The following is a 19,629-nucleotide window of genomic DNA, read 5'->3' as shown; positions in this document are numbered from 1 at the left end:
GCATATTTCGCCGCAAAACTTGAAATATTTAAGTACATAACGATACATTTTGCACAAAAATATTAAACTCGCTTACCCAAAGATAACTATATGCAAAAAATTATTTTTTTGTAATTATTTATCAGTTAATTTATTAATAATCGCAAAAATTGTGAACTGTTAGGCATAATTATGTTATTATAATTTTAAATTATGTAGTTTAAATAGCAAAATACTAAATTCATACGAAATCGGTCGAATAGTGATAGAATTTCAAATGGGATGAATACATAATGAGTTCATAATTGTAAAATATTTATTAGAATATGCTTTTCATGCTATTATCGAATAACTTCTTAAGATAAGAAAATGTAAAAATTTTTCACACTAACCAAAAATTAAGTAGGGCTTTAAAAAAACAAGCTTTTAGTTGTAATGGTAAAACTAAGCGAAAAAATGATTAGATGTATCTTTTATCCCAATAGAATTGAAAACTTAATCTGTAAAATCAAATCTGTGTAAATACTAAAAGAAAAAAAGTAAAAAAACAGAAGAAGATGAGGGGAAAGGAAATTTAATTGAATAATTTTCAATTTTGATGTAATGCATTTTGTGGCTCAAAACAGCTTGCAGGGTGTCTCGTAGCTTAATAAAATTCTGAGTGGATTGTAGATTCATTAGATATAACCTTTACAATTGTACTTCATTAGGCTCTGTTAACTAGCATTTATAATATTTAAGTAATTTTCAGTATACCTTAATTCAAATTATAAATTTATGATAACTTAATATTTTTTCTTAATATGAGAAAATAATAATAACAAAGATAAGGAAAACTAAGATTAACATAGATGTGCTATTTGTGGGGAAAGCAAATGTTTACATCGAAATAGATATTCGGTCAGCACTCTCCTCCATTTTAATCGAAATTTTAGTCGCTTAGCATTTTGAAAAGTGTTCCTTTTTGAAAGCAAAATCTTACGGATGATCCCGATTCGATGCTATTATGTGCACCTTGTGAAGTACTCAGTAGAGTCAATATATGCGGTTGAAATATTTGACCCCAGATTTTCCAAAGTGCATAATTACTAAGTAAATGCTAATTAATGTGCCGTATCACACATCAAATTCATTGAAATATAATTCTTTCTCGTCTGCGTCTTTTACTTAACTTACATTTATTTTATTATAATCATCACATATTTTTGTTTTGTATACCTGGCAACTTCAATGCATAATTTGTTCATTTATTTTCTACAAGGCTAAGCCTTTATCTTTGTGTTAAGTAAGAAATATATAGTGACAGAATTGAATCTTTACAATAGAATTTTTGTGAAAGAATATAGAATGTGTCACTTTCATGAATTGATACTTGGCAAGCCTAGCTTAAATGAAAAGAATGAAAGAAAAAAAAAACAGTTGCTAACATAAACAAATGCCACGTTTCAACAATCAATCAAGATTGAGATGCCCACACTACGTCATTTGCAGGTATCCCATTGAAAAAGAATCCAGCCCATTGGACGACAAGAGAACAAATATCATTGGAAGCAGTTTTGGTATCGCATGACTTGAAATGTTGAGGCGTTTATCCTGTCTGTCCGAAGAACCCGAAAAATTACGAAAGAAAATTCAGAAATCAGGAGCTTGGATAAAATTTACGCGATTGCTGTGAATAAATTCAAATGTTTCGTCTTAAAATTATTTTGATGAAATTAATTAGAATGGAACGCGTTTTTCCATATTTTTAATACAAAATTAATACGTTACGTGCTCGATTTAGCATCGATTTCATCGTAAATTTTTTATCGTTTTACGTATTTTTTTCTCTCTTCATCATACTTTCTTGCTTTAACTTTTTTTCCAGCTCTTTCAGTCTCTTAAAATTTTCGTCCTTTTTTCCGAAGTTAATGCAAAAGGTAATTTATTATTTTTTTTTATTTTGATTTGATCTTCCTCTTTTATTCCTATATTTGGCCAATGTAAATGTACACCGAAGAGCCATTACATTATGACCACCCTCCATCTATAACAATAGGCTTGCCCTGGTTTTCATGGTTTCTCGCCCAGGAACAATGTTTTCATGCGGCACATTAGGACCCGTAATCCTCAAAGAACAATCCCTGACGTCTGTAAGCTACTTGAACATAGTTGCAGACCAGGTTCACCCATTCATGGCAACAGTTTTTCCTGCGGGGGATGGTGTTTACCAACAAGATAATGCACCATGTCATAAGGGTCGAATCATCCTGGATTGGTTCGAGGATCTTTCAAGTCATGTCTTGGCCTCCAAATTCACCTGACCTTAATCCAATAGAGCATTTGTGGTCCTACTTGGAAAACCAAATTCGTGCTCCCACGCTATTTCCTCGCAATATGAGGGAATTGCAGGACCAGTTGGTGAGCGCTTGGCACCAGATACCTCAGACTACCTATCAGCACCTTGTGGAATCAATGCCACGGCGGGTGCTAGCAGTTTTGAGGGCTAAAGGTGGTCCTACATGTTATTAGCAGGGTGGTCATAATGTAATGGCTCTTCGGTGTATATTCGAAATTTCTTCTGATTTTTCAGTACTATTTTTAGAATTTCTCACTGGATAATTGATGGGAAAAAGTTTGTTTGAAGTGTTGCTTCAGAGCCAAAATTTGACTTCACTAAATGTTCTTTTTGCAATAAATTCTCCCATCTTCCATATTGAGAAAAGCACAGGCTATTGGATATTTGGGAGATTAAACTCTTCTGTCGATGTTCCTTTAAAAATTTGCAACATAACTTGTGAGATTTCCTTCTCAAGCTTCTGAAGAAATAGTGCATCGATATTCTCGAAGTCTGTGTTTTGTTGATGAGCTGTCTTGATCATTAACTCTTTGTATCTGCCTTGCCTGCATTTGTTAAAGTCAACGTTTTCAACATCGAATAGAAAAATATCACATTTCATAAAAGCATTTTAACTTCATCAGTTGATGCCTCAAAATCGTATTTAAAAATGGATGTAAAATTATCTTGACATATTGTTTTACAATTTTTCGGTTTTCAAGATCTAACGAGAGATTTCCATGCATTACGGAGAAAGCTAAACCAAAGAATTTCTTATGATGAACAAACCTTGCTCAGTTTCAAATTGATATTAGATTTATACCTATCCAGAAGAAGCAAAATAAAGAATTTGATAGTATTTTCAATTAGCCATGGGTAGAAACATTTGCAATATATTTGTAAAATGTAGCTGCGGTCATCGTTTCACTTCACGAATCGCTTTTTCCAATGAAATACATAGCAGGAACTGATTCGGTAATACCTCAAAGAATTCTTCAGTAAGGAAAAACTACCAATTGAGGTACTTTTTTTTCCATTAGCTAAAATATTAGCCAAAACTAATGCTCTTTCTTTTTTTTCCCTTGGTGCTATAGAATATAAACCCTTATGAGTTTTAGGGCCAAAGATTTTCCCCGTTTAAGGGCAGTATTCAAGTCCCGCTTCGTTCGCATTGTAAATGCAATCACTCTCTAAAAGGATGCCAGGGCTACTTCCCTCCTAAAGATTCCTCTAAAGTTTTTCAAACCAGTCTTTCGAATATTATTCTCTCTAAGGGAAGTTTTGCGTTTTTAAATTATCTTCGCATTGCACTGAGTTATCGGTGGATGTCGTCTTAAAAAAAAAACTTCATCCATTTTTCACCTGGATGATTGTCTTTAAATGGATTTTTTTCTACCAGTTTCCGTCATGACGTTAAAGGCCGCAATAGGATAATAATTTAGCTAATTATTTGCACTAAAGCCAGCAAAGAAATGTTCCATTCAAGCTTTTATTACTATATTTAGTTAGTTTCCGATCAGTAAACATAGTTTATTATAAGGTGTCTAACGTATGATGTAACTAACCACTACATTTATAAAGATAAATAATAAAAAATTATAATTCTTTAAATGAATTTAGCAATTAAACAATTAAATTAGCATTTTGAAATGAAATTCTTTTAGGAACTATTCATACAACATTTAACTTAATTTTAGGTGTCCTTTATGTCACAGAACTACTAATTATCCATATAAAATCATATTTCACACATACTGTTCATTCACTGGGAAATCTATTCCCAGTGAAGGAACATGCCTGTTCCTTCACTGGTTAGAAGTTTAGAATTAGAAGTTTTGTATTTTTAACATAATTTTGATGTATAATATGACTAAACGTACAAGAAAATTAAAAATTTTCTTTTATTTTAACTTGGAAAAATCCCAGTAAAGGAACACTTGTTCATTCATTGGTTTTTCATCTTTTGGTAATCCAGTGAATAGACACCCCTTAATCTCAGTACTTGCTTATATTATGATGCTTAAAAAAATAAGACGTAACTTCGATAACTATATTTTGAATTATTTTTTTCACAATGAGAAAAAAACCTTGATTATATGCAATTAATTGTACTTTAAACGGATAACTACAAACACTGACCTTATAATTTTGTCAAAGAAACAAGAGAAGAATTTATGACCTATTAACCCAATGCATTGTTAGATGATTTCCTATCGTTAGGTAGCAAGCTACTCTTATCAATCAATCTAAGTAAAAACTTTAAAATCTTATTTTTAAAAAATATCTATGAAATGTTCCTTTACTGGTTGGTTTACCCTATTTCTAAAAGATTTTTTTGAATTTCCGAAATCTTTAATGGAATATTATTGCTGCAAGTGAATCGCGTATTTGAATAATAACTATTTAACTCAGGCGGTCGATTTGTGACACTCGTGAATTCACATTGTTTGACAGTCCTTTTTATTTTATACATAAACTGACTATCTGAACATTTAAAGAAATTAATTTACATATTTTTATATATATATATATATATATATATAAAAATATGTAAATTAATTTCTTTAAATGTTCAGATAGTCAGTTTATGTATAAAATAAAAAGGACTGTCAAACAATGTGAATTCACGAGTGTCACAAATCGACNATATTTGTGTGTGTGTCTGTGTGTACATATTTTTTTTTAAAAATATTCCTTAATTTTTTTATACCTGAAAATTTTTTAAAATTTTTTTTAAAAAAATAACAATAATAAGTTTTTTTTTGTGCAATATACTTATTTTTCTTTTGTAATATAAATAAAAATTTATGAAAAAATATTTTTAAATTTTATGAAATACTTCGTTTTTTTAAAAGAAAAAAAAACTATTTTTTATTTAAGAGAAATAAGAAAAAATATTAAAAAATGCTTTAGTTTTTTTGTAATAAAATTACATTTATTATTTGTGTAAGATTTTGAGTTTAAAAGCAATTTAATTGTTACCATGAAGTAAAAAATTCTTGTTTTAGCTAACGAAAAGAAAACAACCCCATTTAAAATGCTAACGAAGGAAAATAACGCCATTTAAAATTGATAAACAAATTTTTAAACAGTCACTAAATTAAATGAGCTTTTCTTCAGTATTTTTATTTTAAATTTTAAAAGAAACATAATTTTCAACATGAGAAATGATTTTTTTTAAAAATCTTATTATTGAATGTGCTAAACCTTTGAGGGGTTGAATATTGACTCAGTGGCCATAGTAGCGTCAATTTTCAATCCATACTATGTTTTCGATCTTGCTCTTTAATTTGTAAGCTTGGCTTCGTTTCAATAGAATTTTGAATTTTTTAACAGCTAGCGGTTAACCATCGACATTCTTATTTTATTTATTATGTAATTTTTAAAATATATCTATTCAGACACTCATAAAGAAACGTTAGCGTAAAAATCTCACAATCAGTCTAGAAATTAAAAGTTTTTTCAATGCATGAAACGAAAATTTTTTCATTGTTAGATGTGGCACGCCTATTTTTCAGATAATGACATTCCTTTCAAAAGGGTTAAATACATTTGTTCTAAAAGATGCACCCTATGAAAAATGAAATGAATAAATAAATAAATGAAAATAAACGATGTCTTAAAACTTTCATCCCAATGTTAAATTTTAGTATTTCGTGCGCGTAAAAAAATGTGATTTAGTGCACATTAAACAAGATTTTTTTTTCAATCCTTCTATTTCTCATAATAAAAGATTTTTTCTATAGGCAATAAAGTTTTGCAAATTACAAATCCCGAAATAACAAAATAAACAAAAAAAAAGAATATCTTCTTGAAATAGGAGGGAAAGTGCATTAACACAATAATAAAATATTTTTATTTGATTTTATGAAAAATGTACAAAAAAATACCGTTATAAATCCGTCTTGTTCATTGCGAAATAAATAACTATGCTTTTTCTCCGACACGGAACTATTTTTTTAGCTTTATAAATTTGATAATTTTCACTTATTATGTCTTATGACTTGATTCATATTAATTATTTACTAAACTTTTTAATGGTATCTTAGAAAAGCGACTAAAAACATTCAATTTGAGGCCATCCTTTGCCCACTCACCAACAATCATCTTTTTTTGACAATATTTTAGTTACTACTTCTGATTATAGCATGAATGATAATTATTAAAACTATGATTTTTATATTTAAAAGAAAAGTTGAAGAAACGTTTCTTTAAGTTTCATTTAAAAATATTTTTTTTTATCAAGCAGATTTTTTATTGCTAAACTAATTACTAAAATTAATATATTGTTTCATTAAAAGTTTCAGTTTCATGAAATGTTCTGATAAATAATTATGAGTTTCTCATTAAAGTTATCAAAAATTTATTGATTTCTTTATTAGAAATGTTTCAGTTTTATGAAATTTTCTGATAACTATTCATAATTTTTCTCCTTATAGTTACCGGAACTGATTTTTTCATTAAAAATCCAATTTCGTAAAATTTTCTGATAACTATTTATAATGACAATGTAGTTGTGATATCTATCCATAAGAAATTTTTAGCTTCGTTGAAATAAAAATAATAAGCCAAGTGCAAAATAAATGTGAAATATTTTTAAAAAAATCATTTTCTAAACAACATTTGCGTAGCAGATATGTTCCATATATTTCAATTAAAGTTACGTTTAAATTTGCTGCAAAACAATTCAATGAATACTTTCGCTAATACAAAGAACCATCAAAAATATGAATATTTATAATTTAATACACTGTATTCACCATTTTAATTAGCTGCATAACTTAGAGTTCTGATTTGAATGATCTCTAAACTATATAAAAACGAGTTTTAAATGAGGAAATCGCATGCATTTATAACCTTTCATAAAATAAATTTCTTTTTATTTTTTTTACGTTTAAAAAATGCCATTTTTCGTGACTTAGTTCACGTGTAAGGGTGAAAAGTATCTTTGAATTATAGTTAAATACTCTTTCTTTCATCTAAGAAATCGGCTTGCGAAGAAACAAGAATTCAATTTCTTTTTTCTTTACCTGCCGGAGGTGGTGTTGAAGAGGGGAAAGATAGCACTTCCGTCTGCTCTCTCTTTCCGCCGACCCAATAGAATGATGAATTAATTTCCTTTTATTTCTAAGTTGAAACGTTTGGGAACAAGAATAAAAGCTGCATATGGAGAAAAAAAAATATTCAAAGATTATTAATCAAGGAATCTAAAGATACTATTCTTTTCATGTTCTTCTTTCCTATTAGGAAATAATTAAATCTTGCTATTTTGATCAAACCAAAGTAAATCAAACGGATAAAATAAGAACGTCAGCGCGGAAAAGAACAATGCACAACTTTATTTATGCAGCATTATAATCTGAGATGCAGCATCGATAAGAGTCATTTTAATATTTTATTCAAATTATTCAGTGGGCTAAAATAAAAAAGTTGTTATCCTATATAATAATTGCTCTAAAAAATAGTATAATTTTTATTCTAATTTTATAATACTGGGCGATTCTTTCGTTACGTGTGTTACTTTTACACGACATATTTCAACTTTAACACTTATTATAATAAACTTGTTAGATATTTTTTATGTTTTTCTTAATTTGTTGTTAAATCTATATGTGTTGTAAGTTTTCAAAACGAAGATTGAAGGCGCAAATTAATTTGATGTTGAAAAAAAAAATTTCTGAAATTTTGTTACGTGTGTTACCCTTTATAATGCTAGATATTTGAAACTTTGAATATATTCATTTAATTCTGTGAAGTATAAAGGCAAAAAATTAAGATATTTTCTTTTATAGAGAGATACAATATCGAAGCTGTGTTTAGTGATTTTTAAAAATTTCTTGCAACAGTAAAAACTTCTTTATTTTGGTGAAATTGGTGCGTTACGTGTGTTAACTGAACGTTACGTGTGTTACCCTCTGTGAATATTTCAACTGAGAAGTCATAAATGTTGCACTAAAACATTTATTTATTTTAATTTAGCAGAAGAAAAACAATTTATTTTAGCAAATAAAATAGTTAATGGTCTGGAAAGATGGTTGTAGCCCTTCTTTATACTGGTTTAGAGAGTAAAACATAGCAAATCTTAGGCACATCTATTCCTTCAAAATCATTTCTGTTTGGAAACAAAAATATGCATATTTTCCAATTATTTTATGCAAATATTGCATTTTAAGTTTACAAGCATGTGCATTTGCGTCAATAATGTTCCCGAGATAGAGCATATGTCGTTTTAATTTCAGTTATAGGCGCACTTCTGATCAGGAGGGAACAGAAATTGACTTACTGACTATTTGTGTGCCACAATGTGCATCTATGCATCTTATTCAAGTATCTAACGATACTTATGCATAGATTTTATGCTTTGTATTACCGTTGCCATGTATTGATCTTTTCAATTAATATCTTTATTTCCTTTTGGCTAATATATAATACTGTTGTATTAGGCATGAGTTGATTGGTTAGCTTTGCAAACAACACTGGATAGCAAATAAATTTTTTTGTATAACAACACAATGATATAAATAACTTTGCTTTTTGCTTCGCTTTCAAGATTTTGTACTACACACCTATCCCATAGAAGGAACTTCTGCATGTGATATCGTAAAATATTTCCAAATTAATTTCTTTTTTTATATTTTGATTGACAAAATATGAAATAATTCAACCATATATTTATTTTTAAATTCTTAACTTGACTTATTACTATAGAAGGTTTCTGTTAGCTCATCTTCTGAAGTAGAATCGTTTTTAAACAGTCTTAAAATAAAAGTGTAGACATTGTTTCACCTTTGTCTTTGCCTTAGGAAAATATTGTAAAGGACTCTATTTTAAACTCTTTAGGAGAGTATCGTCTAAGGAAACAGCTGCTGTGAATAACGGAACTGTGGCTGGATAGCATAATGCTGATTGAAATTCGTTTTGATATTCAAAAGAATATGCCATTGCAAAGTCAACTTGAATTTCCCTGGTTTTAATGCTAGATATGTTTGTTTGGAAAGTATCACCTCGGATTCTTTTAACTCTTACGTATTATTGAAAGTTAGTCCAATTTTCAAGAGTTATTTCAAAACATTCTTCTTGCACATTTGCCATTATATATTTTTTATTGTGAGCTATTGTCATCTTTTTCTCATCGTTACCAAACTACAATAAATGATGGTTAGAAACCTATAACAAGCAATGAGAAATTTTTGTAAGTATCAGAAGCACCCTTCCAACAATTAGATCCAAAATTTCTTTTACTTTATATACATAAATACTTCTACCATCACCATGTATTGTCATAAACTTAATTTTAGCCTTCCAGTTAAAGAATAAAAATTTCATGATATTTGTTTTGATTCTAAGTTTTACAGTAGCAATAAATTTTTTAGTCATAAAGCACTAAATATGGAAAATTAAACAATGTTTAGGATGCAACTGACAAAAATCAGTATAAGCCTCTCTTAGAAACATTGTTAGATAGTTCTTTCGTTTTATTGCCCGTTTTTCCCCGTAATAATCCAGAGAACCAGCTCTTGTTTCAATACAAGCATAGTATAAACAATCTAACTTTTGAAGAAAATCCATTTATTAATAATTAAGTTCATCTGAAATACTTAGTGGTGAACCTTTTACATCATTATCAATCTGTTTTGAAAGTTCAAGTCTAACTTTCATTATTTCCTTATTTTCTTTCCTTTGAAGTGCAGAATCTTATGCTCTTTTCTTTTTTTCTTCATCTTCTTATTCTTTTAAATCCAGATAAGGACACTATTTTAAGCTTATCCATTTTATAATAATCTAGCAAATGCAGTCGAAATATTCTACTTAAACATAAACGTATAACAAATAGAAGTTTGGGAAAACAATTTCCAAAAGTTTCAAAATTATCGTCTTATTATGCTGTTTTTTTATTAATGCTTATACCGACCTGATTTTACAAAAAACCACAATCTTACAATTCCGTATTTGTGGCATTGAAGTTGCGCGGCGGTTATAAAAAATGTCCGAACATGATTTAAATCTTTTATTGAAAATAAATAAATAATTAAAGTGTATAAGTACCTCTAACACACATAACAGTAACGCGCGTAACTTTTCGTTACGTGTGTTACCTTGAATAAAATTAATTATAAAATTTTAACTATTGGCAGTTTTAATTCGAGAATTTTTTCCGTTGCATATCTTGCCTTCTTAATTTATAAAACAAAAAATTTTTAAATTTTCTTTTTTACTAAAGTTTTTACAGAAAAAAATGCAAAATTATGTTACGTGTGTTACTGGGAAATTAGACTATCTTGATTAATCGACTTTCAAACAAGCAAAAAAATTTAGGCCAAATTAAAAAAATACATTAAACAATGATAAAAGAGTAAAATAGTTATATTTATTACTAAAAACTATTTTATTGCTCTTTAATATTTTAAGAACTCCATTGGAATATAACATAACAAAGAAGAGAACTCCTGTTAAAATTCATAGTGTTCCACCTTTTGTTAGAATTCACATAAATATTTTTTGTAATTCAAAAAACTATCTTAACTATTAAAAAATGTACATCTTCTAGATTCCGAAATTGTGTCATTTTTGATTTTACGATAATTTTGAAAATTTAGTCACTCAGGACCACTTTTCGTGGAATCGCCCTACTAAGTGCCAATTTTAAAGGCTCAAAGGGGTAACTTTAAATACGCTAACTAATTTTTGCAGATAATATTTTAAGTTACGAAATCAGACACAAGAAATTACGTTTTCTGAAGAAACATACCTTAAACTAATGAATTAGGTTAACATAACAACTCATACAGTGTGTTACAAAATTACTAGACCACCCTAAATATCACTCATTTTTATGGTACACTGCATAAAATCAATAACTTTAAAATAATGAAGCAAATGAAATAAGTTATATTTTATCAAATAAATAAAAAAGGGAAGAAAAAAAGTTAGTTTAACACTGCAAACGATTTTTTAAAATGTAGGTATTACACCTACCTACTGAGGTGTTAGTATAAGACCACGCATTTTTTTTCAAAATTTTAAGCTTTCAAATTCTTTTTCTTTGAAAAATCGTATGAAAAGTGTATCTTTGCATCGTAAAAAACGCAAACTATAATACTATAAAGAAAATTAGAATTTAATTTATTTGTTTTCATGAGAAAATTTACAATGCTTCGCGGAAAAGAATTATCCGAGCTAGAAGTTCCAGAAAAATTTTTTTTTTCAGTCAGAATGTGAAAAATGTAAGCTAATTAAATTTTCTAAAAATGCGTTTTTGTAATTGTTTCAGTAATTTAGTAAATAAAAAGCAGAAAGTAATTAACATACTTTAGGTCATACCTTTGAGAAATTATCAGTTGTCCTTAATTCGTGTAAATCAAATCATTAGAACAAAAGTTATTCATTATTTTTGTATTTTTATTTGTGCACTGTACACACAATCTGTGGACTGAAAACGAGTGTCGTTAATCTGCCAGACTTACTAGGGAGCGTCGAGGGTTAATATGTGTAATCAGTTTAAAGTCATTTTAACAGGCAGCGCAGGTTCCAACGTGAAATACTCATTAAAATAATCTCAACGAAACAAAATAAAATCTTTGTTATAAAAACACACTCAACCTCCAATATCATGTTATTAAAAACATAATTGTTAAAACTAAAATAGTATTCAAATTTTATGAGATAAAAAATAATATATGGATAGCAAATAGAATGAGATTAACAGTCTAAAAATATAAAATTCTTGCAAGATGATTGACAATAATTATCTTGATGCATTCAAATTCTTTTGCTCAAAAAGAAGCCATTGTTTTGATATCTTGCACAAATGGTCAATTTCAAAGTCACTTTCATTTTTAACTTACGTCCTCCATATTTGAATATCAATGGAAACAGATATGAAGAAAGTTATCCCTAATCTGACAGAAAACCAATATTGAAAAAACTATGAAAATTTAATGTTTGAATAGCAGTTTCCTGTGGTTATTTTATTGTGCTTTAAATCTTGTTCGAACATTGACCTTTCGAAGAATTATCACGCTTTTTTTAGAAAAAAATTGACGACCATAACTGTCTTTTTTTTTCTAGATTTTTTTATTTATAAAAACCTGAAAAAGTTTTATTCATAGTGAAAGTATCTGTCAAATTATGGGGATAAAAATAACTTTTAAATGGATTGTATTCTGTTGCTTTTATTCATGAAAAGGCATTGTTATATTTTGTGTTTGAAAGTAAAGTTTTATAGTTTTATACTAAAACAATTTGTTTTTATTATTTTGGCGGGGAAAAAATTCAAAAGAAACGGAAAGTTTGCGTTTTGAGCAGAGCTGTGGAAACAGCAGTTACAATGTTCGACTCCAACTTAATTGTTCGATTCCAACTATAAGTAAGCTTGACTCCAATTTATCATTGAAAAAATTACATATCTCTTTTTTTGCTACGAATAGTAATTAAAAGCATTTTATTTACAATTACATTTTACTTAACAATTAAGGAGATAAACTTTAAAAAAATATATTTGTTCAAAATATTGAAATTTCACAAAACCATTAGATAAGAAACAAGCCAGATATCAATGTATCACTCTCATATTCTTTAAATACATGAAGATGTTATTGTAACATGAAGTCTGTAAGAAACTATTAAAAATGATACATTGCATTCAGATTCACTTTCTCATCTTTCTATTTAACTTTTCATCGCAGTTAAACAGACCTAGATTTGGAATTTATGAATTCTTCTTGTATTATATTCTTCTTGCAACCAAGGACTTAAATAAATTTTAACAAACTAGAGTCGTAGTCAAGCAAATTGTTTCGACTCCTGTAAATTTCCCATGACTTGGACTCCTTAGTGCTGGCTAAGTTTAACATTGTGCTTGCTTTCAAGAGTGTTTTTTTTACTTATTTATTTATTCATTTGCTTTTTTTTTATTATTTAAGAACAAAATGATTCCTCGTGCACCACTGAAAAAGTACAACACGATTCTTACAAACGTAAGTATGGTAGCAAACAATGTAGGATATTTAAACAGAAATACATACTAAAAGGGCATGTAAAATTTAGAAAAGAAAAATAATAATAATAAAAATAATAATAATAAAAATAAAAAAAAAATAAAAACATTTACAAAGACGATGAGAAAAAAGAAAAATTAAAATAGTACACAAATCAAAGTGATTTATAAATTTGCATTAAAAACTGAATCAATGAATTTGCAGAAAAGTTTGAAGATGGTTTTGCTTCCCACAAAAGTGCGAAGAGGGGGAGCAAAGTTAATATTGAGCAACTTTAAGGCAATTATTAAGTTTTTTCTATTTTTCTCAAAATGTGAGCATTTTACAATAAATTGCTCAACGTCTTGTGTACCACCAATATTGCAATCACAATCACACAGATCACTGGAAAATCTTTTCAAGTATGCCTTGAAGTTGCCGTGTCCAGAGAGAAATTGCGTCGCATGAAAGTTGCAGAAAAAATGTTGGTTTTTAAGTCTTTGATTAACAGATGGAAAGAAGAGTTTAGTCATTGGAGCATTTGTAGAAGCTTGATATTGTTCATTCCTCACAGTTTGAACTTTATGCCTGGCTGCAAGTCTAAAAAAAGATTTTGTGGGACTTATATCACAAATGGAATCAAGATTAGTCACTTGTTTCGACGGAAAGTCAGCTCTTTCATTACCCAGAACACCAGAGTGGTTTCGGACATGTGAAAAGAACACAGATTTATTGGATGTTTTCTGCTTAAGAAAGGTTCTCACTTAGTTTTTATATTTATTGACAACGGACGTTACTGTTAACTAAGAAAGAACTCTATGTCTTTAAAATAGAAGCAAAATGGCCAGCGACAAAATTAGAAGTTATTATTATTTCACTGTAAATATTTCTTTTGGTCTGACAAAAGAAAAATCTTTTATTTGTTTTTTTAATCATTTGTTGATTCACTTATTTCCAATAATTGATCAGAGATATATCTTGTTTCTTTTTTCCCTTTCATTTTTAAAATAATTTATTTTTCAAATCGTAGTTCAATTTCTGGAACTATCTCATACTAAAATCAAGATTGACAATATTTAGTTGTAAAATAATAATTTAATAAAAATGCTTATTGTAAAAAGTAATGTAAAGTGATTCAAAAGAATATAACGCAAAGTTACAATTTAAAATATTTTAACATTGTTGTTTAGTTCATAAAAGAAAGAATAAAAGAAATGATTATTACTTTATATGTGATATATATAAATTGAAGGATCGATGTAATGGCTGCCCTCCCAAAGTGGTTTATTCACTTTTACTTTTGGGTAAATTGCATTAATGCCAACTAACTAAATTCAATGCACTAAAAAGAGGATAATACTAATTCGGTGGGTAGGTGGGTTGCGTCCATATATGGTAATGGAGGCAACGTGTTGAATCCGTGTATATGTCATCGTAATTTATTAAGAAATTCGTTGAAATAACATCATGCATAAAAATTCCCTTTTATGTAATTTTTACGTATAAAGTTGTTTTTAGTTCAAATTTTTAATTTGTTTTCTTTGTTTTTCAGATCTGCAAAATCGTTCTTCCTGTTCTTTGTTTATGCATAACAGTCACACGTAAGTACTTAAAGTTTATTTTGTAAACACAATAATCTTGATTAATGATAACTGATTGTTTTTGATATATATAATAAAAATTTGTGTTGATAGTGAGCAAGAGGAAAAATATTTATCCTAAATCGGATAATTAATAATGAAGTCAAAAATCCTTTATCGTTTCTCTGGAACTATTTAAAGATCATAAACAAACCTTTTTTTGCACATAATTATAAAACTCGTTCATTCAAGGAGTAAAAAAATTAAATTTTAATAATTGTTTTTTGTTATTCCTTTTAATGAAGATTTAAACAAATTTAAATTTTTAGAAACACACATTTTTATTTCATTTTTAACAATGTAACTTTAAATGATAAAAAAAAAATTTGAACAGAATCGGTCAAATAATTCTTGACTTTAAAAAAGAGACTTTTTTTAATATTATTCATCGTTAAAAACGAAAAATTAACGTTAAGAAGCTCAAACTTTTAACGCTGTTCTTCTTCCCTGACTAGTGGCCATGGTGTTCATCGGAATTTCAGATTTCCCTTAAAGTTAATTGGGGTTCCAAGAATTCGGATTTTTTTTAAAAAAATTTCAGAAACCTGTAATTATCTTTATATAGAATCAATAAACCATTATTTACTCTATACTTTCATTACTTTTACGAAATTATTTGAAGTAAAAAGAGAGTACATAAGAAATGGCAATTTTTTAAAAAAAAAATCTAATTTTTGTAATGAAATTCCATTAAGAAAATTATTAAAAAAAGATGCATTTCCAAAATAAAATGCATTAGTATTCATCGAACTTATGAAATGAAAAGAATAACTGAATTCGTTAACAAATAAATATAGTTCTCTGAATAGCCATTTTTAATGTTTAAAGCAGTTTAGCAGTATGTTTTTTTCATTTCAAAGACATTTTTAACCGACGTTGAACTGCCGATCTAATTCTGAATTAACGACTATCAATATTCAACTCCGTAGCTCTGTAACTTTGATCACAATCTAGAAGACAAGGAAACTCCTAGAACAAGCATTGGGACAAACTGACCACGGAGGACTTTTTGATGGACCTAACCCGCATTTGCGTTACAAGGAGAGAAAAAACATGAAAATCTCTCACTGTGAGTCCGAAAGTAAAAGGATTCTAAGCCATGATCCTTCTATCACTGAGGATATTTTAAGTCAGCACCGTGGTCGGTCACACATTTTACTTATTTTTTTTTAAATTTTATATCCGTCGTTGAACATCCGGTCCAGTTTCGAGTTTACCACTATCAATGTATAACTCCGTAGCCTTGAAATTTTGAACCCAATCCAGAAGGCAAGCGAGCTCTGGGATCAAGTATTGGGCAAAATTGTGGCTTCGTGGAGTACTTTTTGATGAAATAAACCTGTCTTATTGCGTTACAAAGAGAGGAAAACCACGAAAACTTCCCACAGTTAGCTTGACGGTAACCGTGATCCGTCTATCACTAAAGATATTTTCCGTCATCAATGTGGTCAGTGTGAGCCGGGTGAGAAATTCGTATCGACCAGACATCGCTGGGATTCGAACCCAGCTTATCTCATTGGGAGACGAGCATTAAATCCATTCCTCTTAATTTATTTCATATTTCATAACCGTCGTTGATTAGCCGACCCGATTTGAGTTTACGACAAACCAATGTTCAACTCCTATTGGGTCGGCTGTTTGAAGACGGTTATAAAACAAAATAAAATGGTCAATTCCGTAGCCTTGTAATTTTGAACCCGATCCAGAAGTCAAGGGAGCCCAGGTATCAGGTATTGGGTGAAATTTGCCTTCGAGGAGAACTTTTTGATGGAACTAATCTGCATTTACGTTACATGGAGAGGTAAAACCACGAAAACCTCCTACGGTTAGTCAGACGATAATGGGACTGTAACCCGTGATCCGTCTGTACCAGTAAGGTAGATTAGTGCTTTATTTATGTTTCACTAGAGCTGCACAATGGACTTTAGGCGACGTTCTGGGAAACATCCCTGAGGATGATCCGAAAACATGCCATCACAATTTTTATCCTCAGCAGAGAGGATAGCTCCCCTGCTTGATAGCTTGACGATCTGAGCGCAAAGTCTAGCACTTTACGTTAGAACAGTTTAACGATAACTGATATCGCGCACCCTCGGTCCCTACGCAGGCTGATCAAAGTGGTCACCCACCCGCTTACTGACCGTAGCCAGTGATGCTTGATTTCGGTGTTCTCTTGGGAACCATGTCTTTACGATCTGTCCACTGCGAGAACTACCAGTAAGAATATTTTTCTTTAGGGTACGAAATTCGTATTGACCAGACATAGCTGGGATTCGAACAGTTGTCTTATTTTATATTTTGATAATAAAGTAGTCTTTTATTTTTGTTTGCATTCACAATTGTCTTTTTATACATTATTTATCAAAGTTGGTCGCCAAAAGATCGTTTAGAGTTCCATGTCTGAAAGAAATTAGGTTTAAACTATTGAGACCCTAGTTTTTAGATTGTGGCTACCCCCAAATTTTAAGGGTCAAGAATCTAAATCCACAAAAAAATAATAATAATAATAAATAAATAAATAAAGCAAAATAAAGAGGGTTATAATACAGAAAAATTAAGCTGTTGTTAAATTTTGCAATGTATTGTCTCCTATAAATAATTAGCATATTTAAAGTTATGTTAAGATTGAGTTTAGGTACGCGGAAATCCGACATTTTTAATAAATTTGATATTAATTTTATTTTCCTCACACTGTACATCAAGCATGCTAATTTCTGAATCGTTCCAAAAATCACTGTAGCAGCCAATTCACTTAATTGTATATGTAACATTTTTGTACATGTAACGCGGTGTTGTGTTTACCTCCTCTCTCTCTCTGTCTTTGAGATTGCTCTAATTTTATCACCGTTATAAAGGAGGATCGACATTGTTGAATAACTTTTACGTGTCGCATGGACATTCCCCACAAAAGTAGACACGCCCTTGAAAAGGAGTTCGGACCACATAGATTGTTTTTTTTTTCTTTTGGTGCCAATACACTTTCTGAAAGTTATTTCAAGGACAAAATATTCAAGGCCTTTGGTGTAGCATTAAATTAAAGAAAATGGAATGATATATTAAGAAGGGGGAAAGAGAATCATTGCATATATTTTCAGGGTTGAAATTTTTATCCAATATTTTATTCACGATTTATGGTAGCAATCAGTGTCGCAATTGTTTGTCAGAGGGATTTTCAAAATTGAAATAAATTTTTTTCTTTCTAAAGGATAGAATATTTGTATCCGGTTCTTTGTAAATCTCCACCGCCATTTTGCAATGTGAAATGCTGATACGAAACTCAGTATTTTCTTATGACCCTGATAGTTTTCTCCCTACTACCTTTAAGCATTGGCGTACAGCGAAAGTGGCCAAAGGAGATATAACAGCCCCAGTCAATTTGGCATCCAATAAATAACTAAGGACCTAAAAACTTTATATCTATCACTGTTAAGTAATATAACTTTCTAACAGAAAATTATTTTATGAAGGATTATAATATGATTCCGAAATATATCCAGTAACAAAGTCTTAAAGCTTTAGAATACTAAAGATAAATATCACTTATAAAATCAAAGTGATCTTTACACAAAAAAGAAAAAAAAATAATTTGTTAGAAATGTCAAATTCTGTAGTAGAATTGCTGCGAGTAGCAGAGCAATCCGCATGGTATATGTTTCACTACATGTTAAACAATTAATAATTCTCAAACTACCTTCCCTTATAAAAATTATTTATACCAGCCCAATACATCTTTCCACACACTTTTGTATTTTCAAGTTTCTAAGTTTAATATTTTCTGCGTATCCAAACAAAATAGCACCGTAAGTAAAGTAGAGCACCATTCGTGCCAATAGCTTACTGTTTTTAATAGGCTCAGAAGCTTCGTTCACTGCTCGCTTCGCCCACCAACCAGCGTATTTGCTTTTCATTCATCATTGAAGATCAGTGAAGAACGATTTAAGTCCATTTTCTTACAAAAACTGCGATTGAATTGTCATCAATTGCATTTTGAGGATTATTAAGTTTTGATAAATCAATAGCGTGGAAATCGACCTCTCCGAGAGTAATTATTCTGTGAAGATTGTGAAAGAACAGTTCCTGTCAGAGCACAAATTCTTTTTTCTTAGAATCAGCTTTCTCATGAACAAAAACCGTTTTTTCTCCTAGATCTTCTAGAAAGTTTTTTTTCTTAAAAATTTATAAAATAATTTAAAAATTTCAAAAAAAAAATGGAATCAACACGAAAAAGTAATCAATAAAATATTGGAAATATCTCACAAAAATCAGGTTTGTATAGTCTCTGCTAATTTTCCAAGTATTCTGTTTATTTTATATAAAGTTTATCTTAAAATGTGTTACAAAAACTTTTTTTTCAAAAAATTTTCAAAGTAATTTATTTGGTGACATTGTTATTCGAAAACATCTGCTTTCTTTAAAATTTTTGTTAGAAATCCTTCCGACGCATGTTAAGATAGACTTTTTATAAAATGAACCTGGAAAATTAGTCGAGGCTATATAAACTCAATTTTAATAAGTTACACTTTACTGATAGATAAGTTGTTGTTTTATAAGTATTTTATTTCATACTTTTTCGTTTTGCGATTCATTAAGTTGTACATTATATTCCATCAGTGTTGGAGGCACAGTTATGAACACATAAACACGTGGTTTCAGATAACTTTAGAAAGACTAATTCGGTGAAGAAGCCATTCATGACTGAACTTAACATGAAAGAAAT

General features: G+C 29.3%; 1 protein-coding gene across 1 annotated transcript in view; it reads left to right on the top strand.

The window, feature by feature from the left end:
- LOC107447800 (endochitinase) overlaps positions 1 to 19,629 on the top strand; it is a 106,072-nt gene that overhangs the window by 64,603 nt on the left and 21,840 nt on the right. The window contains exon 2 of the mRNA XM_071186833.1: positions 14,825 to 14,873. Within this exon, the coding sequence (XP_071042934.1) occupies positions 14,825 to 14,873 (49 nt within the window). The remainder of the gene's footprint in view (positions 1 to 14,824; positions 14,874 to 19,629) is intronic.

Source organism: Parasteatoda tepidariorum, chromosome 10 (assembly GCF_043381705.1).
Source record: "Parasteatoda tepidariorum isolate YZ-2023 chromosome 10, CAS_Ptep_4.0, whole genome shotgun sequence".
Classification (NCBI taxonomy): Eukaryota; Metazoa; Arthropoda; class Arachnida; order Araneae; family Theridiidae; genus Parasteatoda; species Parasteatoda tepidariorum.
The sequence above is the reverse complement of the archived record's forward strand: the minus strand, read 5'-3'. Positions and strand labels throughout refer to the sequence as shown.